The sequence below is a fragment of the Salarias fasciatus genome, chromosome 15 (genome assembly GCF_902148845.1).
Source record: "Salarias fasciatus chromosome 15, fSalaFa1.1, whole genome shotgun sequence".
In the NCBI taxonomy this organism is placed as follows: Eukaryota; Metazoa; Chordata; class Actinopteri; order Blenniiformes; family Blenniidae; genus Salarias; species Salarias fasciatus.
Window position 1 is genome coordinate 4,228,931 of NC_043759.1, and position 26,849 is coordinate 4,255,779.

Sequence of the window (26,849 nt, forward strand, 5' to 3'; positions counted from 1 at the left end):
GTCACAAGTGGGCTTTGGGGATCTGTCTAACGTTGTCAGGGCATACAAAAGGCATGAAAGCTAATAGAATTTACATACAAAAACAGACACATTTTACAATGTATGCTAAAAATGAGCTTCCCCTTTTTGGAAGACCAGCATCCGCCACTGCTGTAAATGAAGCTGGAGTTTAACAGCTCACTGCTTCACTGCTCACCCCCCTGACCGTCCTCCTCACCCCCCTGACTGTCCTCCTCACCCCCTGACTGTCCTCCTCACCCCCTGACTGTCCTCCTCACCCTGACTGTCCTCCTCACCCCCTGACTGTCCTCCTCACCTTCATGTAAACAGATCCACGTCTGATCTTCACAGTACTGCAGTTTGTTCTTGACAGATTTTGACAGTTGATCAGACTATTGATCACTGATACAATGAAATACTGCTCATATGTTTTGGAGAGAACAACCATGAGACCGAGAATCTATCAATCAGTTGAGATCAACATGATCTATTCACTTGGAAATTGTGTTAAATCGAGCCTGACTGTGCTTCATAAGTTGCAAAGATGCTCTGAGACACTGAGACATGGCCAAAGCTATTTACAATGTGGTGAAATGAAGGGAAACACTGTTCTGTTGTGAGCAGTTACAGAGTAGTTTGGAGGTTTGTCCATGTTGTTTTGAGAATGTCATTTCTGTTTCAAGAAATGAGCCAAAGCAACGGAGAAAAACTGTAATCCCGTTTAGATGAGACTGACCACACTGATCCTTGGTCTCCATTTCTTCTTCAGAAAGTTGGAGCTCCGTGGAAGTGAAAGAAGAACTGGGGCTCTTCTTCTCTCTAATTTGATCTTTGATCTTTCAGAGAGCTCAACTGATGTGAAGACCAAACAGAAGCAGAGCCCAGTGGAGGACATGTCAACAGCCAAGGTTACTGGACAGAAAGCCAACAAGTCCAGAGTCTGCAGAGTTGCTGAGAGTCTGGAGCTCCAGCTGGGAGATCAGTGACAGCTGGATCCAGGAGAGATCAGCCTGCTTTGAAAGCTGAAGGTCAACATGGAGCGTGTCAGAGGTTCACAGTCAGTGATCCACTGCAGCAGCTTTCTTCTTCTAGCAAGCTTTGAAATGTGGAGCTGCACACGACTCTGCCACAGTCACAGGACTAAAGACCAGAGAAGAAGCTCCGGTCCTCATTGAGATCCTCTGTGGATCACTCTCAGACCAGCCTGATGTCTGACCTTTATGTCAACACAACTGTACTGAAACACACTTAAACATGGATTCTGACCTCAGAGTCTTCAGACGGCAGAGTGGACTCTGCAGAAAACCACACAGCTGAGAAACTCCTGGATCCTGAAGAGGGTTCCAGCTCAGGTCCAGATGTTCCAGATGTTTCTGGAGGGAGGGGTTGGACGTCATAGCTGAGGCCAGAGAAGAACAGCTGATCTCTGACAACCTGCAGCCCTCCAACCTGAATAAAGAGAGAAAGAAGTGAGATTAGAGGACAAAGTTTGATGTTGAAGTGACTGAGAGCTGAAGAAGGTTCAGACTGGAAGAGTTTAGAAATGTAAAGTCCAAACAGCTGAAGCCTCCAGGAGGAGAGGAGCTCTCATCAACATGCTGCAGAGCTCCTTCTCTCCACTCTCCCTCATCACTGTGTGGAATTTGTTATCATATTATCATCAAATCAAATCAGACTTTATTTGTCGAGCACTTTTTCATATTTATAAAAACAACGCAAAGTGCTGAAGAGAACAAACGATCATAAAATCAAAAGAACAAAAACCGCACCATCAATAAATATACACCACACACACACACAGACACACACACACACACACACACACACCCCACACACACACAAACACACACTCTCTGAATTATTTGCACACAGCAGAGGAGACATGGCATGGCACTCAGCATCATGGGAAAACACTACCAGTGGGGCCGTTCACAGCAGGAGAAGGTGAAGGTCATTAATACTGGGGCCCCAGCGCTCGACCCCCGACCCCGCCAGACCAAGGGGAACCTGCACACCGAGGTGTGGAGACCCCCAGGCCAGCCAGGACCAGAGGACTCGAGCACAGTGACCCCAGCAGAGGACCAGGACCAACTCCCGGTGTGAAGAACCCCCCCTGAGGAAACACTGGAGCTAAAACAGCTAAAGACATAAAAAGACATAATACAAAGTTAATAGTAAGATAAGATTATAAAGTAATAAATTAAAATAAGTTAGAAATACATAATAAAAATAGAACGAATAAATAGGATAAATAGATTAAAATAAAAATAATAAAACATAAAAATGATGGAGATAAGAACTATAAAAGGTCAGTTGAAAGCCAGATTAAAAAGGTGTGTTTTTAACCTGCCTTTAAAAATATCAACAGACTCTGCGGTCCTGAGGTTCTCCGGCAGGCTGTTCCACAGGCGGGGGCCGTAATGGCTGAAAGCCGCCTCGCCATGCGTCTTGGTTCTAGCTTGGTTCTGATGACATCATCTGATTTATAATTCATTTTTGCTGGTGTTTTCTCCCTGTATTTATGTTGAATTTTTGTTGTATACCTATGTTTCAGTGTAATTATACTGAAAGAAAAGGGGCACGCTGTAGTACATCTGTGCATGCGGTACGTGCTGGATCTACTTTTTACTCAGACGCGATGTTGACTGGTGACGCTGAGCTGTTGTTTACCTGGCAGGACAAACTGTGTTCTTCATAAATAAACTTTGAAGAAACAGTTTTGGAGTGTCTGAAGCATGAGTAGACACTCTGTCATCAAGTCAACACACCCTTTACGATGGGAGTTATTAATAATAATAATCGATTTTATTTGTAACACACTTTACATTTAAAATCAAATCTCAAAGTGCTACAAGAGGCACAGGGTTAAAAACAAGCACAGGGTAAAAACATTACAATACAAGCAACATATTAAGCAACATTATTGTTGGTATGCCTTTCTGAAGAGGAAGGTCTTCAGTCCTTTTTTAAAAGCGCCCACCGTCTGTGGGGCCCTAAGGTGGTCTGGGAGAGCGTTCCACAGACGGGCAGCTGCGGCTTCAAAGGCCCGGTCCCCCACGGTTTTGAGCCGTGTCCTGGGCCGAACCAGACGATGCAGTTGGCCTGACCGGGTCCGGGCAGAGGTGTGTGGTGTGAGCAGTTCAGTGAGGGAGGTGGGGGCCGCACCGTGCAGACAGTGATGGGGGTGCAGGAGGATCTTGTTCTCTATACAGGCCTGAATGGGAAGCCAGTGGAGAGAGTGAAGGATGGGAGTGATGTGCTCATATTTCCGCCCCTCATCAGGACTCTGGCAGCGCTGTTCTGTACATACTGGAGCTTTTGGAGGCTCCTGCCAGAGATCCCGATGAGGAGGCGTTACAGTAGTCCAGCCTGGAGGAAACAAAGGCGTGGACAAGCTTCTCTGCAGCAGGGAGGGAGAGGGAGGAACGCAGTCTGGAAATGTTACGAAGGTGGAAGAAGGAAGTTTTGCAAATGGAGGTGACATGATTGTCAAAAGAGAGGTGGGGGTCAAACTTGACCCCAAGGTTTGTAACAGAGGGAGAGAGGGGAATGGTGTGACCTCGGAATGAAACAGAGGTAAGAGGAGAGGAGCGGAGTTGATGAGGAGGACCCGTTTGAATGGCTTCTGTTTTTGAGCCGTTAAGCTGCAGGAAGTTTTGACTCATCCACGCCCCTATATCCTCCAGGCAGGAGCTGAGGGTGGAGACAGAGGGGGTAGGAGAGCTGCTGGATGAAATTTTGATGTAGAGTTGTGTGTCGTCAGCATAGCAATGGAAGTTTATTCCATGCTTGCTGACAACACGACCAAGGGGAAGCATGTATATGGTAAAGAGGGAAGGACCGAGTACGGAGCCCTGGGGGACCCCACACTAAACTAGGGACGCTAGTGCAATAAAACCGTACAATCACTGATTTACATTAACTTGCATATTGTGGTTTTTATTCTTTTCTAACTCTTAGAACACTAAAAGATTATTATTATTTTTCTTTTTTTCAATTTGAATGTTCAGGTCTGAATTCTCAGTTTTCACCTCTTCTCTGCAGAACTCCAAATCCTTCAACAACTGTTTCCTGAATCTTTTCTAACTTTGGTTTTAAATGTCAGCTGAAATGAGGAGTGAGTTCTTCTCCATTGGTTGGGCTCATTTTTTGAAACTGAAATCACATTTTCAAAACTCTAAGATCTTTTGGCTCAGCAGTCTCACAGTTCAGCTCGACGCTATAGTTCACTTTCTGAAGCTCATCTCTCTCCCAGAACTGTTCACTCATGTTTCAAAGCTACATTTCTTTCCCATATAAATAGTCAAGCATCTCCAAAATGTAAAGATCCTTCTCAACAGCATTGGCTCATTTTTCCAAACAGACCAGACGTTCTCAGTTCTCTTGGTTCTCTTGTCAAAAACAGCCTGGACAGTTCAGCAGAACCACATGGTTCACCTGTCAAAGACCAGACCTCTTCAGAACAGTTCACTCAGGTGGAAAAACTACATTTGTTTCTCAAACAAACGATCAAAGTCTTCAAAAAGCTTCGTCTCTTTGTCATCGTGAGTCACTGACAGTCAGAATGTAGAGATGTTTTGTCTTTAAGTCAGAGGAACATTGAAATATCCCTCATCTACCTTTCAGTCTGAGCCCAGTCCTTCATTCACAATCATTACTGTGAAAGTTTTTTGTTTTTCACAGGAAGAAGAACCTTCAATTTATGACTCACACTTTGCTCTCATACTTCCAAGGAAATAATTATTTTATTTACACACAAAGTAACTTCATCCATCAGAGTTCAACAGACTGTAATACACACACAAAAGGAGCAAACAAATGAACAAAAACTGTATTAAGCCCACAGTGCTGTAAATCAGTGGCGATTGCTCTAAGACTGCAAGGGAAGCTCAACTTCCCCTAAAATGTCAAAAAATAAGTGGTCCAATATTTACTGTTGTGTGTACATTTCATTGACTAAATATGCGCTACAACACGTTCATCTTTTGTTTAGCATCAGCTACTTATCTCAGGTAATTGACTCAGATTTTTTCTCACTCCTCCTCGCAGCAGCACGGCGCTTTAAACAGCTGGACGCTGAGCGTCCAAGCGGAAGCGAGAGTGGGTTGTTCCGCTGCAGTGAAACTGGACGCTCATTGGATAAAATGCTGGGCTGGTCCCGCCCATCGGACTACGGAGCTTCAAAGGGGTCTATGGGCAGTGGGCTGGCCTGGACGCTGAGCTTCTGCGTGCTGATTGGATGATCTGTCTGAAGCTTGATTGAAAGCGAAATGAGCAAATCAGTGATCTTAAAGTAAAAAAAAATGCACCAAAGTGCTTCTGAAGTTTTTCATTCTGTTGTTCTGAGTTGATCCGGAGGCTTTACTGATCCTCGGAGACTCACCCTCGTTCTCAACCCTCAATCTTAAAAATGCACGCTCCCGCGAGTCAAGTCTTGTCCCAACTCTCAAATATTTTGAGCAAAAGGACGAGTTTGAGGGAGGTTATGTCCCTCAATGTTGAGATTTTCCCAGACCACCCTTGGTGGTAAGGGATATCCAGAATGCATTGCTGTTATGCTGTTGTTTTGAATTTATTTGAAGTGTCTTTGAGTATCTTGTAAAGCGCTATATAAATAAAATGTATTATTATTATTGTTGTTGTTATTATTATTATTATTATTATTATTGCGCGTGTATAATACACACACCTGTATCTGAGTCATCAGTGCTGCCACACACACACACTGAATTATTTGCACACAGCAGAGGAGACATGGCATGGCACTCAGCATCATGGGAAAACACTACCAGTGGGGCCGTTCACAGCAGGAGAAGGCGAAGGTCATTAATACTGGGGCCCCAGCGCTCGACCCCAGACCCCGCCAGACCAAGGGGAACCTGCACACCGAGGTGTGGAGACCCCCAGGCCAGCCAGGACCAGAGGACTCGAGCACAGTGACCCCAGCAGAGGACCAGGACCAACTCCCGGTGTGAAGAACCCCCCCTGAGGAAACACTGGAGCTAAAACAGCTAAAGACATAAAAAGACATAATACAAAGTTAATAGTAAGATAAGATTATAAAGTAATAAATTAAAAGAAGTGAGAAGTACATAATAAAAATAGAACAAATAAATAGGATAAATAGATTAAAATAAAAATGATAATAAAAAAAAATGATGGAGATAAGAACTATAAAAGGTGAATTGAAAGCCAGATTAAAAAGGTGTGTTTTTAACCTGCCTTTAAAAATATCAACAGACTCTGCGGTCCTGAGGTTCTCCGGCAGGCTGTTCCACAGGCGGGGGCCGGAATGGCTGAAAGCCGCCTCGCCATGCGTCTTGGTTCTAGCTTGGTTCTGATGACATCATCTGATTTATAATTCATTTTTGCTGGTGTTTTCTCCCTGTATTTATGTTGAATTTTTGTTGTATACCTATGTTTCAGTGTAATTATACTGAAAGAAAAGGGGCACGCTGTAGTACATCTGTGCATGCGGTACGTGCTGGATCTACTTTTTGCTCAGACGCGATGTTGACTGGTGATGCTGAGCTGTTGTTTACCTGGCAGGACAAACTGTGTTCTTCATAAATAAACTTTGAAGAAACAGTTTTGGAGTGTCTGAAGCGTGAGTAGACACTGTGTCATCAAGTCAACACACCCTTTACGATGGGAGTGATTAATAATAATAATAGATTTTATTTGTAACGCACTTTACATTTAAAATCAAATCTCAAAGTGCGACAAGAGGCACAGGGTTAAAAACAAGTACAGGGTAAAAACATTAAAGCCGCAAGCGGCATTGGTCGGGACCGAGCCTCCCCGCCGGCCTGCGACTGAGATGTCCACCCACGAACATGCTAGTTGTTAGCATCTCCCTTCGTCTAAGATGTAGCTGTTAGCGTATGTCATCCACTAACATGTAGCTGTTAGCATCTCCCATCCACTAACATTGAGTTGTTAGCATCTCCCATCCACTAACATGGAGTAGTTAGCATGTCCCATCCACTAACATGGAGTAGTTAGCATCTGTCATCCACTAACATGGAGTTGTTAGCATCTCCCATCAACCCACATGTAGCTGTTAGCATCTGTCATCCACTAACATGGAGTTGTTAGCATGTCCCATCCACGAACATGGAAATGTTAGCATCTCCCATCCATTAACATGGAGGTGTTAGCATCTCTCATCAACTAACATGGAGCTGGTAGCATGTCCCATCCACTAACATGGAGTTGTTAGCATCTCTCATCCACTAACATGGAGTTGTTAGCATGTCCCATCCACTAACATGGAGTTGTTAGCTTGTCCCATCCACTAACATGGAGCTGGTGGCATCAATCATCCACTTCTCTTGTCAAAAACAGCCTGGACAGTTCAGCAGAACCACATGGTTCACCTGTCAAAGACCAGACCTCTTCAGAACAGTTCACTCAGGTGGAAAAACTACATTTGTTTCTCAAACAAATGATCAAAGTCTTCAAAAAGCTTCGTCTCTTTGTCATCGTGAGTCACTGACAGTCAGAATGCAGAGATGTTTTGTCTTTAAGGCAGAGGAACATTGAAATATCCCTCATCTGCCTTTCAGTCTGAGCCCAGTCCTTCATTCACAATCATTACTATGAAAATGTTTTGTTTTTCACAGGAAGAAGAACCTTCAATTTATGACTCACACTTTGCTCTCATACTTCCAAGGAAATAATTATTTTATTTACACACGAAGTAACTTCATCCATCAGAGTTCAACATACTGTAATACACACACAAAAGGAGCAAACAAATGAACAAAAACTGTATTAAGCCCACAGTGCTGTAAATCAGTGGCGATTGCTCTCAGACTGCAAGGGAAGCTCAACTTCCCCTAAAATGTCAAAAAATAAGTGGTCCAATATTTACTGTTGTGTGTACATTTCATTGACTAAATATGCGCTACAACACGTTCATCTTTTGTTTAGCATCAGCTACTTATCTCAGGTAATTGACTCGGATTTTTTCTCACTCCTCCTCGCAGCGGCACGGCACTTTAAACAGCTGGACGCTGAGCGTCCATGCGGAAGCGAGAGTGGGTTGTTCCGCTGCAGTGAAACTGGACGCTCATTGGATAAAATGCTGGGCTGGTCCCGCCCATCGGACTACGGAGCTTCAAAGGGGTCTATGGGCAGTGGGCTGGCCTGGACGCTGAGCTTCTGCGTGCTGATTGGATGATCTGTCTGAAGCTTGATTGAAAGCGAAATGAGCAAATCAGTGATCTTAAAGTAAAAAAAAATGCACCAAAGCGCTTCTGAAGTTTTTCATTCTGTTGTTCTGAGTTGATCCGGAGGCTTTACTGATCCTCGGAGACTCACCCTCGTTCTCAACCCTCAATCTTAAAAATGCACGCTCCCGCGAGTCAAGTCTTGTCCCAACTCTCAAATATTTTGAGCAAAAGGACGAGTTTGAGGGAGGTTATGTCCCTCAATGTTGAGATTTTCCCAGACCACCCTTGGTGGTAAGGGATATCCAGAATGCATTGCTGTTATGCTGTTGTTTTTAATTTATTTGAAGCGTCTTTGAGTATCTTGAAAAGCGCTATATAAATAAAATGTATTATTATTATTGTTATTATTATTATTGCGCGTGTATAATCCACACACCTGTATCTGAGTCATCAGTGCTGCCATGTGACTGAAGAGTCTTCTCCTTCGCACCGCTTTTCTTGTTTCTACAGACAATCTTAAAAAGATTCGCAAAGCCCACGCAGCTGGAGTTTCCATTTCTTGTTTATTTCTGGGTTTACTTTCTTCTTCTACGTCGCGTAGTGCTGCGATTCATCTGATATAGTGCTGCCCTCTTCAGTCTAAGGGTGTAACTGCGTTTAAGTGGTGTCCCATTTCCAAGTCACATTATATTCCTCAACTCTCATTTTTGAGGGACCCTCAGATTGAGCTTTGAGCTTGAGTGTTGAGATTGAGGGTGAAGATGGGAATTGGAATTGGCCAAACGACGAGCGTTGTGTTTGGAGACTCGTTTAGGTCACTCTGCGGTTTCTGTCCTCCACCAGCAGCTGGAGCTTCTCCCCGTCTCTCACTCTCACTCTCAGGCGGTCACACAGCGCTCTGGCCTCTGCAGCAGCTCCAGCTGCTCACAAGCTGCACACAACAGCAGACAATGTGAATGTTGTGGACCAGATTTTGGCGAAGCCATTTGATATTCTTCCTTACGAAAAGAATATTGGTGTTAAACTGCAGAACAGATCAACTCCTAAGACTGAGCTGGTGCCAAAACGTGGGGAAAAGTAACAGGTGTTTTCAGCTGTCCTGGTCTGACCAGGTGAGCTGCTGACTGGAAGCGCTGTCACCAATAAAACATCCTGCTGGCCATGCCACTGGATGAAACCATCTCAGGGATGTGTTTTCTGGTCACAAGTGGGCTTTGGGGATCTGTCTAACTTTGTCAGGGCGTACAAAAGGCATGAAAGCTAAAAGAATTTACATACAAAAACAGACACATTTTACAATGTATGCTAAAAATGAGCTTCCCCTTTTTGGAAGACCAGCAGCCGCCACTGCTGTAAATGAAGCTGGAGTTTAACAGCTCACTGCTTCACTGCTCACCCCCTGACTGTCCTCCTCACCCCCTGACTGTCCTCCTCACCCCGACCGTCCTCCTCACCCCGACTGTCCTCCTCACCCCCTGACCGTCCTCCTCACCCCCCTGACCGTCCTCCTCACCTTCATGTAAACAGATCCACGTCTGATCTTCACAGTACTGCAGTTTGTTCTTGACAGATTTTGACAGTTGATCAGACTATTGATCACTGATACAATGAAATACTGCTCATATGTTTTGGAGAGAACAACCATGAGACCGAGAATCTATCAATCAGTTGAGATCAACATGATCTATTCACTTGGAAATTGTGTTAAATCGAGCCTGACTGTGCTTCATAAGTTGCAAAGATGCTCTGAGACACTGAGACATGGCCAAAGCTATTTACAATGTGGTGAAATGAAGGGAAACACTGTTCTGTTGTGAGCAGTTACAGAGTAGTTTGGAGGTTTGTCCATGTTGTTTTGAGAATGTCATTTCTGTTTCAAGAAATGAGCCAAAGCAACGGAGAAAAACTGTAATCCCGTTTAGATGAGACTGACCACACTGATCCTTGGTCTCCATTTCTTCTTCAGAAAGTTGGAGCTCCGTGGAAGTGAAAGAACAACTGGGGTTCTTCTTCTCTCTAATTTGATCTTTGATCTTTCAGAGAGCTCAACTGATGTGAAGACCAAACAGAAGCAGAGCCCAGTGGAGGACATGTCAACAGCCAAGGTTACTGGACAGAAAGCCAACAAGTCCAGAGTCTGCAGAGTTGCTGAGAGTCTGGAGCTCCAGCTGGGAGATCAGTGACAGCTGGATCCAGGAGAGATCAGCCTGCTTTGAAAGCTGAAGGTCAACATGGAGCGTGTCAGAGGTTCACAGTCAGTGATCCACTGCAGCAGCTTTCTTCTTCTGGCAAGCTTTGAAATGTGGAGCTGCACACGACTCTGCCACAGTCACAGGACTAAAGAGCAGAGAAGAAGCTCCGGTCCTCATTGAGATCCTCTGTGGATCACTCTCAGACCAGCCTGATGTCTGACCTTTATGTCAACACAACTGTACTGAAACACACTTAAACATGGATTCTGACCTCAGAGTCTTCAGACGGCAGAGTGGACTCTGCAGAAAACCACACAGCTGAGAAACTCCTGGATCCTGAAGAGGGTTCCGGCTCAGGTCCAGATGTTCCAGATGTTTCTGGAGGGAGGGGTTGGACTTCAGAGCTGAGGCCACAGAAGAACAGCTGATCTCTGACAAACTGCAGAACTCCAATCTGAATAAAGAGAGAAAGAAGTGAGATTAGAGGACAAAGTTTGATGTTGAAGTGACTGAGAGCTGAAGAAGGTTCAGACTGGAAGAGTTTAGAAATGTAAAATCCAAACAGCTGAAGCCTCCAGGAGGAGAAGAGCTCTCATCAACATGCTGCAGAGCTCCTTCTCTCCACTCTCCCTCATCACTGTGTGGAATTTGTTATCATATTATCATCAAATCAAGTCAGACTTTATTTGTCGAGCACTTTTCATATTTATAAAAACAACGCAAAGTGCTGAAGAGAACAAACGATCATAAAATCAAAAGAATAAAAACTGCACCATCAATAAATATACACCACACACACACACACACACACTGAATTATTTGCACACAGCAGAGGAGACATGGCATGGCACTAAGCATCATGGGAAAACACTACCAGTGGGGCCGTTCACAGCAGGAGAAGGTGAAGGTCATTAATACTGGGGCCCCAGCGCTCGACCCCAGACCCCGCCAGACCAAGGGGAACCTGCACACCGAGGTGTGGAGACCCCCAGGCCAGCCAGGACCAGAGGACTCGAGCACAGTGACCCCAGCAGAGGACCAGGACCAACTCCCGGTGTGAAGAACCCCCCCTGAGGAAACACTGGAGCTAAAACAGCTAAAGACATAAAAAGACATAATACAAAGTTAATAGTAAGATAAGATTATAAAGTAATAAATTAAAATAAGTTAGAAATACATAATAAAAATAGAAGGAATAAATAGGATAAATAGATTAAAATAAAAATGATAATAAAAAAAAATGATGGAGATAAGAACTATAAAAGGTGAATTGAAAGCCAGATTAAAAAGGTGTGTTTTTAAGATGCCTTTAAAAATATCAACAGACTCTGCGGTCCTGAGGTTCTCCGGCAGGCTGTTCCACAGGCGGGGGCCGTAATGGCTGAAAGCCGCCTCGCCATGCGTCTTGGTTCTAGCTTGGTTCTGATGACATCATCTGATTTATAATTCATTTTTGCTGGTGTTTTCTCCCTGTATTTATGTTGAATTTTTGTTGTATACCTATGTTTCAGTGTAATTATACTGAAAGAAAAGGGGCACGCTGTAGTACATCTGTGCATGCGGTACGTGCTGGATCTACTTTTTGCTCAGACGCGATGTTGACTGGTGACGCTGAGCTGTTGTTTACCTGGCAGGACAAACTGTGTTCTTCATAAATAAACGTTGAAGAAACAGTTTTGGAGTGTCTGAAGCGTGAGTAGACACTGTGTCATCAAGTCAACACACCCTTTACGATGGGAGTTATTAATAATAATAGATTTTATTTGTAACGCACTTTACATTTAAAATCAAATCTCAAAGTGCTACAAGAGGCACAGGGTTAAAAACAAGCACAGGGTAAAAACATTACAATACAAGCAACATATTAAGCAACATTATTGTTGGTATGCCTTTCTGAAGAGGAAGGTCTTCAGTCTTTTTTTAAAAGCGCCCACCGTCTGTGGGGCCCTAAGGTGGTCTGGGAGAGCGTTCCACAGACGGGGAGCTGCGGCTTCAAAGGCCCGGTCCCCCACGGTTTTGAGCCGTGTCCTGGGCTGAACCAGACGATGCAGTTGGCCTGACCGGGTCCGGGCAGAGGTGTGTGGTGTGAGCAGTTCAGCGAGGGAGGTGGGGGCCGCACCGTGCAGACAGTGATGGGGGTGCAGGAGGATCTTGTTCTCTATACGGGCCTGAATGGGAAGCCAGTGGAGAGAGTGAAGGATGGGAGTGATGTGCTCATATTTCCGCCCCTCATCAGGACTCTGGCAGCGCTGTTCTGTACATACTGGAGCTTTTGGAGGCTCCTGCCAGAGATCCCGATGAGGAGGCGTTACAGTAGTCCAGCCTGGAGGAAACAAAGGCGTGGACAAGCTTCTCTGCAGCAGGGAGGGAGAGGGAGGAACGCAGTCTGGAAATGTTACGAAGGTGGAAGAAGGATGTTTTGCAAATGGAGGTGACATGATTGTCAAAAGAGAGGTGGGGGTCAAACTTGACCCCAAGGTTTGTAACAGAGGGAGAGAGGGGAATGGTGTGACCGAGGAATGAAACAGAGGTAAGAGGAGAGGAGCGGAGTTGATGAGGAGGACCCGTTTGAATGGCTTCTGTTTTTGAGCCGTTAAGCTGCAGGAAGTTTTGACTCATCCACGCCCCTATATCCTCCAGGCAGGAGCTGAGGGTGGAGACAGAGGGGGTAGGAGAGCTGTTGGATGAAATTTTGATGTAGAGTTGTGTGTCGTCAGCATAGCAATGGAAGTTTATTCCATGCTTGCTGACAACACGACCAAGGGGAAGCATGTATATGGTAAAGAGGGAAGGACCGAGTACGGAGCCCTGGGGGACCCCACACTAAACTAGGGACGCTAGTGCAATAAAACCGTACAATCACTGATTTACATTAACTTGCATATTGTGGTTTTTATTCTTTTCTAACTCTTAGAACACTAAAAGATTATTATTATTTTTCTTTTTTTCAATTTGAATGTTCAGGTCTGAATTCTCAGTTTTCACCTCTTCTCTGCAGAACTCCAAATCCTTCAACAACTGTTTCCTGAATCTTTTCTAACTTTGGTTTTAAATGTCAGCTGAAATGAGGAGTGAGTTCTTCTCCATTGGTTGGGCTCATTTTTTGAAACTGAAATCACATTTTCAAAACTCTAAGATCTTTTGGCTCAGCAGTCTCACAGTTCAGCTCGACGCTATAGTTCACTTTCTGAAGCTCATCTCTCTCCCAGAACTGTTCACTCATGTTTCAAAGCTACATTTCTTTCCCATATAAACAGTCAAGCATCTCCAAAATGTAAAGATCCTTCTCAACAGCATTGGCTCATTTTTCCAAACAGACCAGACGTTCTCAGTTCTCTTGGTTCTCTTGTCAAAAACAGCCTGGACAGTTCAGCAGAACCACATGGTTCACCTGTCAAAGACCAGACCTCTTCAGAACAGTTCACTCAGGTGGAAAAACTACATTTGTTTCTCAAACAAACGATCAAAGTCTTCAAAAAGCTTCGTCTCTTTGTCATCGTGAGTCACTGACAGTCAGAATGTAGAGATGTTTTGTCTTTAAGTCAGAGGAACATTGAAATATCCCTCATCTACCTTTCAGTCTGAGCCCAGTCCTTCATTCACAATCATTACTGTGAAAGTTTTTTGTTTTTCACAGGAAGAAGAACCTTCAATTTATGACTCACACTTTGCTCTCATACTTCCAAGGAAATAATTATTTTATTTACACACAAACTAACTTCATCCATCAGAGTTCAACATACTGTAATACACACACAAAAGGAGCAAACAAATGAACAAAAAGGAAAACTGTATGAAGCCCACAGTGCTGTAAATAAAGCTGGAGTTTAACAGCTCACTGCTTCACTGGTTACCCCCCTGACCGTCCTCCTCACCCCCCGACCGTCCTCCTCACCCCCCCGACTGTCCTCCTCACCCCCTGACCGTCCTCCTCACCCCCCCCGACCGTCCTCCTCACCCCCTGACTGTCCTCCTCACCTTCATGTAAACAGATCCACGTCTGATCTTCACAGTACTGCAGTTTGTTCTTGACAGATTTTGACAGTTGATCAGACTATTGATCACTGATACAATGAAATACTGCTCATATGTTGTGGAGAGAACAACCATGAGACTGAGAATCTATCAATCAGTTGAGATCAACATGATCTATTCACTTGGAAATTGTGTTAAATTGAGCCTGACTGTGCTTCATAAGTTGCAAAGATGCTCTGAGACACTGAGACATGGCCAAAGCTATTTACAATGTGGTGAAATGAAGGGAAACACTGTTCTGTTGTGAGCAGTTACGGAGTAGTTTGGAGGTTTGTCCATGTTGTTTTGAGAATGTCATTTCTGTTTCAAGAAATGAGCCAAAGCAACGGAGAAAAACTGTAATCCCGTTTAGATGAGACTGACCACACTGATCCTTGGTCTCCATTTCTTCTTCAGAAAGTTGGAGCTCCGTGGAAGTGAAAGAACAACTGGGGTTCTTCTTCTCTCTAATTTGATCTTTGATCTTTCAGAGAGCTCAACTGATGTGAAGACCAAACAGAAGCAGAGCCCAGTGGAGGACATGTCAACAGCCAAGGTTACTGGACAGAAAGCCAACAAGTCCAGAGTCTGCAGAGTTGCTGAGAGTCTGGAGCTCCAGCTGGGAGATCAGTGACAGCTGGATCCAGGAGAGATCAGCCTGCTTTGAAAGCTGAAGGTCAACATGGAGCGTGTCAGAGGTTCACAGTCAGTGATCCACTGCAGCAGCTTTCTTCTTCTAGCAAGCTTTGAAATGTGGAGCTGCACACGACTCTGCCACAGTCACAGGACTAAAGAGCAGAGAAGAAGCTCCGGTCCTCATTGAGATCCTCTGTGGATCACTCTCAGACCAGCCTGATGTCTGACCTTTATGTCAACACAACTGTACTGAAACACACTTAAACATGGATTCTGACCTCAGAGTCTTCAGACGGCAGAGTGGACTCTGCAGAAAACCACACAGCTGAGAAACTCCTGGATCACGAAGACCAGAGTTCCAGCTCAGGTCCAGATGTTGCAGATGTTTCTGGAGGGAGGGGTTGGACTTCAGAGCTGAGGCCACAGAAGAACAGCTGATCTCTGACAAACTGCAGCGCACCAACCTGAATAAAGAGAGAAAGAAGTGAGATTAGAGGACAAAGTCTGATGTTGAAGTGACTGAGAGCTGAAGAAGGTTCAGACTTGAAGAGTTTAGAAATGTAAAGTCCAAACAGCTGAAGCCTCCAGGAGGAGAAGAGCTCTCATCAACATGCTGCAGAGCTCCTTCTCTCCACTCTCCCTCATCACTGTGTGGAATTTGTTATCATATTATCATCAAATCAAATCAGACTTTATTTGTCGAGCACTTTTTCATATTTATAAAAACAACGCAAAGTGCTGAAGAGAACAAACGATCATAAAATCAAAAGAATAAAAACCGCACCATCAATAAATATACACCACACACACACACACTGAATTATTTGCACACAGCAGAGGAGACATGGCATGGCACTCAGCATCATGGGAAAACACTACCAGTGGGGCCGTTCACAGCAGGAGAAGGCGAAGGTCATTAATACTGGGGCCCCAGCGCTCGACCCCCGACCCCGCCAGACCAAGGGGAACCTGCACACCGAGGTGTGGAGCCCCCCAGGCCAGCCAGGACCAGAGGACTCGAGCACAGTGACCCCAGCAGAGGACCAGGACCAACTCCCGGTGTGAAGAACCCCCCCTGAGGAAACACTGGAGCTAAAACAGCTAAAGACATAAAAAGACATAATACAAAGTTAATAGTAAGATAAGATTATAAAGTAATAAATTAAAAAAAGTTAGAAGTACATAATAAAAATAGAAGGAATAAATAGGATAAATAGATTAAAATAAAAATGATAATAAAATATAAAAATGATGGAGATAAGAACTACAAAAGGTCAATTGAAAGCCAGATTAAAAAGGTGTGTTTTTAACCTGCCTTTAAAAATATCAACAGACTCTGCGGTCCTGAGGTTCTCCGGCAGGCTGTTCCACAGGCGGGGGCCGTAGTGGCTGAAAGCCGCCTCGCCATGCGTCTTGGTTCTGGCTTGGTTCTGATGACATCATCTGATTTATAATTCATTTTTGCTGGTGTTTTCTCCCTGTATTTATGTTGAATTTTTGTTGTATACCTATGTTTCAGTGTAATTATACTGAAAGAAAAGGGGCACGCTGTAGTACATCTGTGCATGCGGTACGTGCTGGATCTACTTTTTGCTCAGACGCGATGTTGACTGGTGACGCTGAGCTGTTGTTTACCTGGCAGGACAAACTGTGTTCTTCATAAATAATCTTTGAAGAAACAGTTTTGGAGTGTCTGAAGCGTGAGTAGACACTGTGTCATCAAGTCAACACACCCTTTACGATGGGAGTTATTAATAATAATAATAATAGATTTTATTTGTAACGCACTTTACATTGAAAATCAAATCTCAAAGTGCTACAAGAGGCACAGGGTTAAAAACAAGCACAGGGTAAAAACATTACAATACAAGCAACATATTAAGCAACATTATTGTTGGTATGCCTTTCTGAAGAGGAAGGTCTTCAGTCCTTTTTTAAAAGCGCCCACCGTCTGTGGGGCCCTAAGGTGGTCTGGGAGAGCGTTCCACAGACGGGGAGCTGCGGCTTCAAAGGCCCGGTCCCCCACGGTTTTGAGCCGTGTCCTGGGCTGAACCAGACGATGCAGTTGGCCTGACCGGGTCCGGGCAGAGGTGTGTGGTGTGAGCAGTTCAGTGAGGGAGGTGGGGGCCGCACCGTGCAGACAGTGATGGGGGTGCAGGAGGATCTTGTACTCTATACGGGCCTGAATGGGAAGCCAGTGGAGAGAGTGAAGGATGGGAGTGATGTGCTCATATTTCCGCCCCTCATCAGGACTCTGGCAGCGCTGTTCTGTACATACTGGAGCTTTTGGAGGCTCCTGCCAGAGATCCCGATGAGGAGGCGTTACAGTAGTCCAGCCTGGAGGAAACAAAGGCGTGGACAAGCTTCTCTGCAGCAGGGAGGGAGAGGGAGGAACGCAGTCTGGAAATGTTAGGAAGGTGGAAGAAGGATGTTTTGCAAATGGAGGTGACATGATTGTCAAAAGAGAGGTGGGGGTCAAACTTGACCCCAAGGTTTGTAACAGAGGGAGAGAGGGGAATGGTGTGACCTGGGAATGAAACAGAGGTAAGAGGATAATGATTATGCCCCAGAGGTGCAGCGGAGGCGAAAGGAGTACAACACAGCTAAGGCAGCGCTCCGGGAAAAGAATATTCGCTTCCAAACACCATTTCCGTCCAAGATGAGAGTGTTCTACAGTACAGGCACAGTGACATACAACTCTGCACAGGAGGCGACTGAGGACATGGTGCAAAGGGGGATATTAGACACTCCCATCAAAAAACCGATGTCACTTTTGGATCAAATCCGACAATCCACTTGGCAAAGGAGCGGAAGAAGAGGGCAGTCACGCGAGGATCCCAGCATTGAAAGAGTTAAGGAGAGGCTTCAGGCTTTCCGACACCAAGAAGATTCGCGATAAAGTCTGACACTGGATTTTCTTTTACGAGGTAAACTTTAAGCATATAGGAATATAAACGCACTTCGATTACTTTGGTTTTGTATTTTTTGATGAACACTTTGCTATTTCTGCCGTTATCATAATAATTGGGGGCGAGGACATTATACTCCGATAGTCGGGAAATCACAACATGATCCCTTCAGACTCATGTGGTACTGGCCTACGGGCTGAAGAGGGCGCTCCTGTACAACAAGACGGACTGGCCCTTCCCCTTCCCTTGGCCAACTGGATGGCCTTCTCTTTGGAAATCCGTGGATTTTATGTTTGTGTTTTTTTTGTTCTGATGTTCTTAAACTGTTCTAGTTTGGTTCTGAGAGGTGTACTTATTATATTGGGTTTACATACAGGAATGATCCCTTACACAAGTAATGCAGGGTGTCAAGCCAACTAAAATTGCAACTTATAATGTAAATGGTTTGGGGAACCCTATTAAGAGAAGCAAAATTATGACAAAACTTAAAAAAGAACAAATTGAAATTGCTTTACTCCAAGAAACTCATTTAAATCAGGCAGAGCACGATAAATTAAAAAAATGGAGATTCAAACAGTTTTCTTCTTCTTGCCCACAAAGTTCTAAGAGAGGTGTTGTAACATTGGTTTCAAATAGATTAAACTTTGAGTGCACTCAAGAAAAAAGAGACAGAGAGGGTCGGTATGTTTTGATTAAAGGATATTTGCAGGGTGTTTTAATCACTATTATAAATGTATATGCTCCCCCAGGATCAGAATGGAAATTTTATAAACAAATTTTTGATCTTATTAATGTAGAGTCGGAAGGCATTCTGGTTTTAGGGGGAGATCTGAATATTCGATTGAACCCGTCCATAGATTCATCTAATCCACAGATTGGGGGGTTAAATAAAACTACAAAAAATATCAAATCATTAATGACTGAAATTCAACTTTTGGACGTATGGAGAGAATTTAATTTAACGAAAAGGGATTATAGTTTTTTTTCCCATCCTCACAATTATTATTCTAGATTGGATTATTTTTTCATGTTCCAAAATGATATGCACAGAGTGTTTTCTTGTAATATAGGCATTATGGACCTGTCAGATCATGCCCCAGTGTATTTGGAAATCATTTTTAGCAAAGAAAAAAGGGATACCTTTTGGAGGCTAAATACAAGTGTTTTACATCCAATGAGGGAGAAAATTAGGGATGATATTAAAAATTATCTACTTGACAATGACAATGGCCAAGTGTCTCCCTTAATATTATGGGATGCACTTAAGGCAGTTATGCGGGGTAAAATAATTGGATATAGTTCAACTTTGAAAAAGAAACAAAAGGAACATTTAAAGGAGCTTCAAGCACAGTTAAAGAACATGGAAAATGTTCAAAAAATAACTCCAAACAAAAACTTAAAAATTGAACTAAACAAGATAAAAAATCAAATAAATGAAGTTTTTTCAAGTGAAATTAAAAGAAAAATGACCTTTTTACGGCAAAGTTACTACGAGGCAGGAGGCAAATCAGCAAGATTATTGGCATACAAACTGAAAAAACAGCAGCTAGAAAATACAATTCATAAAATAAAAAATCCCCAAACAAATATGGTTATGAATAAATTAGATGATATTCAAAAAGCCTTTTTATTGTTTTATAAGACTTTATACAGTCAACCGGAAGTGGATGGAAACCATATGGCTGATTTTTTAGATACAATTACTTTATCAAGAGTGACTGAAGATCAAAACAAAAATTTAACTTCTGAAATCACTGAATCTGAAATTAAAAAAGCCATCTCTGACTGTAAAACAAACAAAGCACCGGGGCCTGATGGCTTTCCATCGGAGTGGTATAAAGAGATGAAAGACCTCATTGTTCCAACTATGAAAACAGTTTTCAACTACGTTTTAAAAAATGGAGAAATGCCTCCATCGTGGAATGAGGCATCCATTTCATTGATAGCTAAAGAGGGTAAAGATAGGCTTGATTGTGGTAACTATCGGCCCATAAGTGTGCTTAATCAAGATTATAAAATATTTACTCACATTATATCCAAACGGTTAGAGAACGTACTGCCTGAAATAATTAGTTTGGATCAGACTGGCTTTATTAAAAAGAGACAGACACAAGACAATATTCGCCGGACCCTGCACATCATTGATCATACTGTTAAAAATCAAAATAAGATGGTACTCCTAAGCCTAGATGCCGAAAAGGCATTTGACCGTGTCAACTGGGAATTTTTATACAGAGTTTTAGAGAAATTTGGATTTAACCAATCATTTATAAAAGTTGTTAGAACAATGTATAGATGTCCAAAAGCAAGACTTAAGGTTAATCGGGCTCTTTCAGACTCATTCAAGCTTGAAAGAGGAAGTCGTCAAGGGTGTCCAAGTAGCCCTCTGTTATTTGCCATTTTTATTGAAGCATTAAGCCAGGGACTTATTCAGAATGCCTCTATTACTGGTGTACAGATGTTCGGACAAGAACACAAGATTTCTCTCTTTGCGGACGATATTCTGATTTATTTGACAAATCCAGATGCATCTCTCCCTCATCTCCTCTCGTATTTGGAATTGTTTGGTTCAGTGTCCGGCTATAAACTTAATATTTCTAAAACACAATTGCTGAGTTTTAATTATACCCCTAGCCGGACACTGATTTCTAAAATGAATGTGAATTGGGAGTTGGAATATATAAAATATCTTGGTGTCAATATACCAAAAGATTTATCAAAATTGTATGATCTAAATTTAGAACCATTATATCAACAAATTAATAATGATATTAGAAGATGGGATTTATTACCTATATTTAACTTTGAATCATGAGTAGAAACTGTCAAAATCAACATTTTACCTAAGTTGTTATATTTTTTCCAAACAATTCCTATTTTTATTGCAGATAAACAATTTAAAAAGTGGGACAAGATAATTATGCGGTTTATATGGCAAAGAAAAAGACCAAGAGTGCGACTCAAAACCCTTCAACTGGCAAAACAGAAAGGTGGTCTGGCATTACCTTGTTTTAAAGATTATTATATGTCAGCGCAATTCCGAACTTTGGTCTGTTGGTGTAACCCAGAATATTTGGCTAAATGGAAGGACATAGAAATGAGTATTTCGGGAGAGTGCCCAATTCAAGCAAGACTGGGAGATAAAAGGCTTATTAAGGAGCAAATGCAAAAAAATAATCAGTGGATCAATTTATCATTAAAACTTTGGTTAAAATATATCAATAAAAATCATTTACAGTCTGAGATAAAAGTATTACGCTGGCCCTATCATGATAGCGACTTTATACCGAGCAAAACAGATCCGAGTTTCAAAAGTTGGACAAACCAAGGTTTATCATCTTACTGCACCTATTTCTATAATGGGACAATTAAAGATTTTCAATCACTTAAGAGAGACCACCAAGTGCATAACAGTGATTTCTTTAGGTTTTTACAAATACGTCACCATATACATACTTTTATGCCAAAAAATAAGAATGTTTTTGAAATACCAATTCTAAAGATTTTTACAAACACTTACATAGCAGATTCAGGTCTTAAATTGATTTCGAGATTGTATAAAGGTTTCCAAGAGCTAAATAAGTCAAATACAAATTATTTAAAGCAAAAATGGGAAAAGGAAGCAAATGTGCAAATATTGGACGAAATTTGGTTAAATCATTGTGCCTTTCAATGGAAAATTACTAGTTCTAATCTATGGAGATGCTTTGGTTGGAAGAGCCTTTGTAGATACTTTACAACTCCAGCACAAACTGCTCACTTTTCAGGTTCTTCAAGCTGTTGGAGACATTGTGGTGCACATGATGTAAAACAACACCATTTGTTCTGGTCTTGTCCAATAATACAAACTTTTTGGAAGTTGGTTCAAATAGAGATAAAATCCATATTAAACTTACACTCACTACATTGGGATGAGTTACTATTTGGATGTTTACATTCCACTGATATACAAAAGGAGACTAGACATCTGTTTGGCATACTGAGTTTAGCAGCTCGAAAAGCAATCACTAAGAAATGGCTAAATTGTGTTTGCCCTAACCTGAATGACTGGCATGATGTTATCTATTCAATATTTGTTATGGAACGAATAACATTTCATAAGAAACTCCAGTTGAATAAGTTTAATAAAGTATGGACAAAATGGTTAATGTATGTTTTACCTAAGAGACCCGAATTTGTATGATCTCCTGTATTGTTGTGTACACCTCTGGTTCTTTGTTGTTACTGTTTCTGTTTTAAAAATGTGTGAAATTTTAAAAAAATAAAATTGAAAAAAAAAGAAACAGAGGTAAGAGGAGAGGAGCGGAGTTGATGAGGAGGACCGGTTTGAATGGCTTCTGTTTTTGAGCCGTTAAGCTGCAGGAAGTTTTGACTCATCCACGCCCCTATATCCTCCAGGCAGGAGCTGAGGGGGGAGACAGAGGGGGTAGGAGAGCTGCTGGATGAAATTTTGATGTAGAGTTGTGTGTCGTCAGCATAGCAATGGAAGTTTATTCCATGCTTGCTGACAACACGACCAAGGGGAAGCATGTATATGGTAAAGAGGGAAGGACCGAGTACGGAGCCCTGGGGGACCCCACACTAAACTAGGGACGCTAGTGCAATAAAACCGTACAATCACTGATTTACATTAACTTGCATATTGTGGTTTTTATTCTTTTCTAACTCTTAGAACACTAAAAGATTATTATATTTTTTTTTTCAATTTTAATGTTCAGGTCTGAATTCTCAGTTTTCACCTCTTCTCTACAGAACTCCAAATCCTTCAACATCTGTTTCCTGAATCTTTTCTAACTTTGGTTTTAAATGTCAGCTGAAATGAGGAGTGAGTTCTTCTCCATTGGTTGGGCTCATTTTTTGAAACTGAAATCACATTTTCAAAACTCTAAGATCTTTTGGCTCAGCAGTCTCACAGTTCAGCTCGACGCTATAGTTCACTTTCTGAAGCTCATCTCTCTCCCAGAACTGTTCACTCATGTTTCAAAGCTACATTTCTTTCCCATATAAACAGTCAAGCATCTCCAAAATGTAAAGATCCTTCTCAACAGCATCGGCTCATTTTTCCAACCAGACCAGACGTTCTCAGTTCTCTTGGTTCTCTTGTCAAAAACAGCCTGGACAGTTCAGCAGAACCACATGGTTCACCTGTCAAAGACCAGACCTCTTCAGAACAGTTCACTCAGGTGGAAAAACTACATTTGTTTCTCAAACAAATGATCAAAGTCTTCAAAAAGCTTCGTCTCTTTGTCATCGTGAGTCACTGACAGTCAGAATGTAGAGATGTTTTGTCTTTAAGGCAGAGGAACATTGAAATATCCCTCATCTACCTTTCAGTCTGAGCCCAGTCCTTCATTCACAATCATTACTGTGAAAGTTTTTTGTTTTTCACAGGAAGAAGAACCTTCAATTTATGACTCACACTTTGCTCTCATACTTCCAAGGAAATAATTATTTAATTTACACACAAACTAACTTCATCCATCAGAGTTCAACATACTGTAATACACACACAAAAGGAGCAAACAAATAAACAAAAAGGAAAACTGTATGAAGCCCACAGTGCTGTAAATAAAGCTGGAGTTTAACAGCTCACTGCTTCACTTGTTACCCCCCTGACTGTCCTCCTCACCCCCTGACTGTCCTCCTCACCTTCATGTAAACAGATCCACGTCTGATCTTCACAGTACTGCAGTTTGTTCTTGACAGATTTTGACAGTTGATCAGACTATTGATCACTGATACAATGAAATACTGCTCATGTGTTTTGGAGAGAACAACCATGAGACTGAGAATCTATCAATCAGTTGAGATCAACATGATCTATTCACTTGGAAATTGTGTTAAATCGAGCCTGACTGTGCTTCATAAGTTGCAAAGATGCTCTGCGACACTGAGACATGGCCAAAGCTATTTACAAAGTGGTGAAATGAAGGGAAACACTGTTCTGTTGTGAGCAGTTACAGAGTAGTTTGGAGGTTTATCCATGTTGTTTTGAGAATGTCATTTCTGTTTCAAGAAATGAGCCAAAGCAACGGAGAAAAACTGTAATCCCGTTTAGATGAGACTGACCACACTGATCCTTGGTCTCCATTTCTTCTTCAGAAAGTTGGAGCTCCGTGGAAGTGAAAGAAGAACTGGGGTTCTTCTTCTCTCTAATTTGATCTTTGATCTTTCAGAGAGCTCAACTGATGTGAAGACCAAACAGAAGCAGAGCCCAGTGGAGGACATGTCAACAGCCAAGGTTACTGGACAGAAAGTCAACAAGTCCAGAGTCTGCAGAGTTGCTGAGAGTTTGGAGCTCCAGCTGGGAGATCAGTGACAGCTGGATCCAGGAGAGATCAGCCTGCTTTGAAAGCTGAAGGTCAACATGGAGCGTGTCAGAGGTTCACAGTCAGTGATCCACTGCAGCAGCTTTCTTCTTCTAGCAAGCTTTGAAATGTGGAGCTGCACACGACTCTGCCACAGTCACAGGACTAAAGAGCAGAGAAGAAGCTCCGGTCCTCATTGAGATCCTCTGTGGATCACTCTCAGACCAGCCTGATGTCTGACCTTTATGTCAACACAACTGTACTGAAACACACTTAAACATGGATTCTGACCTCAGAGTCTTCAGACGGCAGAGTGGACTCTGCAGAAAACCACACAGCTGAGAAACTCCAGAATCCTGAAGAGGGTTCCGGCTCAGGTTCAGATGTTCCAGATGTTTCTGGAGGGAGGGGTTGGACTTCATAGCTGAGGCCACAGAAGAACAGCTGATCTCTGACAAACTGCAGCTCTCCAACCTGAATAAAGAGAGAAAGAAGTGAGATTAGAGGACAAAGTTTGATGTTGAAGTGACTGAGAGCTGAAGAAGGTTCAGACTGGAAGAGTTTAGAAATGTAAAGTCCAAACAGCTGAAGCCTCCAGGAGGAGAAGAGCTCTCATCAACATGCTGCAGAGCTCCTTCTCTCCACTCTCCCTCATCACTGTGTGGAATTTGTTATCATATTATCATAATCTGATTTATAATTCATTTTTGCTGGTGTTTTCTCCCTGTATTTATGTTGAATTTTTGTTGTATACCTATGTTTCAGTGTAATTATACTGAAAGAAAAGGGGCACGCTGTAGTACATCTGTGCATGCGGTACGTGCTGGATCTACTTTTTGCTCAGACGCGATGTTGACTGGTGATGCTGAGCTGTTGTTTACCTGGCAGGACAAACTGTGTTCTTAATAAATAATCGTTGAAGAAACAGTTTTGGAGTGTCTGAAGCGTGAGTAGACGCTGTGTCATCAAGTCAACACACCCTTTACGATGGGAGTTATTAATAATAATAATAGATTTTATTTGTAACGCACTTTACATTTAAAATCAATCTCAAAGTGCTACAAGAGGCACAGGGTTAAAAACAAGCACAGGGTAAAACATTACAATACAAGCAACATATTAAGCAACATTATTGTTGGTATGCCTTTCTGAAGAGGAAGGTCTTCAGTCCTTTTTTAAAAGCGCCCACCGTCTGTGGGGCCCTAAGGTGGTCTGGGAGAGCGTTCCACAGACGGGGAGCTGCGGCTTCAAAGGCCCGGTCCCCCACGGTTTTGAGCCGTGTCCTGGGCTGAACCAGACGATGCAGTTGGCCTGACCGGGTCCGGGCAGAGGTGTGTGGTGTGAGCAGTTCAGTGAGGGAGGTGGGGGCCGCACCGTGCAGACAGTGATGGGGGTGCAGGAGGATCTTGTTCTCTATACGGGCCTGAATGGGAAGCCAGTGGAGAGAGTGAAGGATGGGAGTGATGTGCTCATATTTTCGCCCCTCATCAGGACTCTGGCAGCGCTGTTCTGTACATACTGGAGCTTTTGGAGGCTCCTGCCAGAGATCCCGATGAGGAGGCGTTACAGTAGTCCAGCCTGGAGGAAACAAAGGCGTGGACAAGCTTCTCTGCAGCAGGGAGGGAGAGGGAGGAACGTAGTCTGGAAATGTTACGAAGGTGGAAGAAGGATGTTTTGCAAATGGAGGTGATATGATTGTCAAAAGAGAGGTGGGGGTCAAACTTGACCCCAAGGTTTGTAACAGAGGGAGAGAGGGGAATGGTGTGACCTCGGAATGAAACGGAGGTAAGAGGAGAGGAGCGGAGTTGATGAGGAGGACCCGTTTGAATGGCTTCTGTTTTTGAGCCGTTAAGCTGCAGGAAGTTTTGACTCATCCACGCCCCTATATCCTCCAGGCAGGAGCTGAGGGTGGAGACAGAGGGGGTAGGAGAGCTGTTGGATGAAATGTTGATGTAGAGTTGTGTGTCGTCAGCATAGCAATGGAAGTTTATTCCATGCTTGCTGACAACACGACCAAGGGGAAGCATGTATATGGTAAAGAGGGAAGGACCGAGTACGGAGCCCTGGGGGACCCCACACTAAACTAGGGACGCTAGTGCAATAAAACCGTACAATCACTGATTTACATTAACTTGCATATTGTGGTTTTTATTCTTTTCTAACTCTTAGAACACTAAAAGAGGATTGTTAATATTATTTTTTTTTTTTTCAATTTTAATGTTCAGGTCTGAATTCTCAGTTTTCACCTCTTCTCTACAGAACTCCAAATCCTTCAACATCTGTTTCCTGAATCTTTTCTAACTTTGGTTTTAAATGTCAGCTGAAATGAGGAGTGAGTTCTTCTCCATTGGTTGGGCTCATTTTTTGAAACTGAAATCACATTTTCAAAACTCTAAGATCTTTTGGCTCAGCAGTCTCACAGTTCAGCTCGACGCTATAGTTCACTTTCTGAAGCTCATCTCTCTCCCAGAACTGTTCACTCATGTTTCAAAGCTACATTTCTTTCCCATATAAACAGTCAAGCATCTCCAAAATGTAAAGATCCTTCTCAACAGCATTGGCTCATTTTTCCAAACAGACCAGACGTTCTCAGTTCTCTTGGTTCTCTTGGTT

The 26,849-nt window shown here is 42.9% G+C and overlaps 1 protein-coding gene across 1 annotated transcript in view; it reads right to left on the reverse strand.

The window, feature by feature from the left end:
• Positions 1 to 1,397: 1,397 nt before the first annotated feature.
• Positions 1,398 to 26,849, reverse strand: part of LOC115402261 (NACHT, LRR and PYD domains-containing protein 12-like) — a gene marked incomplete at its 3' end in the record, with an annotated part of 32,345 nt that continues 6,893 nt past the window's right edge. Inside the window, exons 5-6 of the mRNA XM_030110775.1 lie at positions 24,528 to 24,710; positions 1,398 to 1,449 (exon numbers count right to left, since the gene is read on the reverse strand). Coding sequence (XP_029966635.1) covers positions 1,398 to 1,449; positions 24,528 to 24,710 — 235 coding nt within the window. The remainder of the gene's footprint in view (positions 1,450 to 24,527; positions 24,711 to 26,849) is intronic.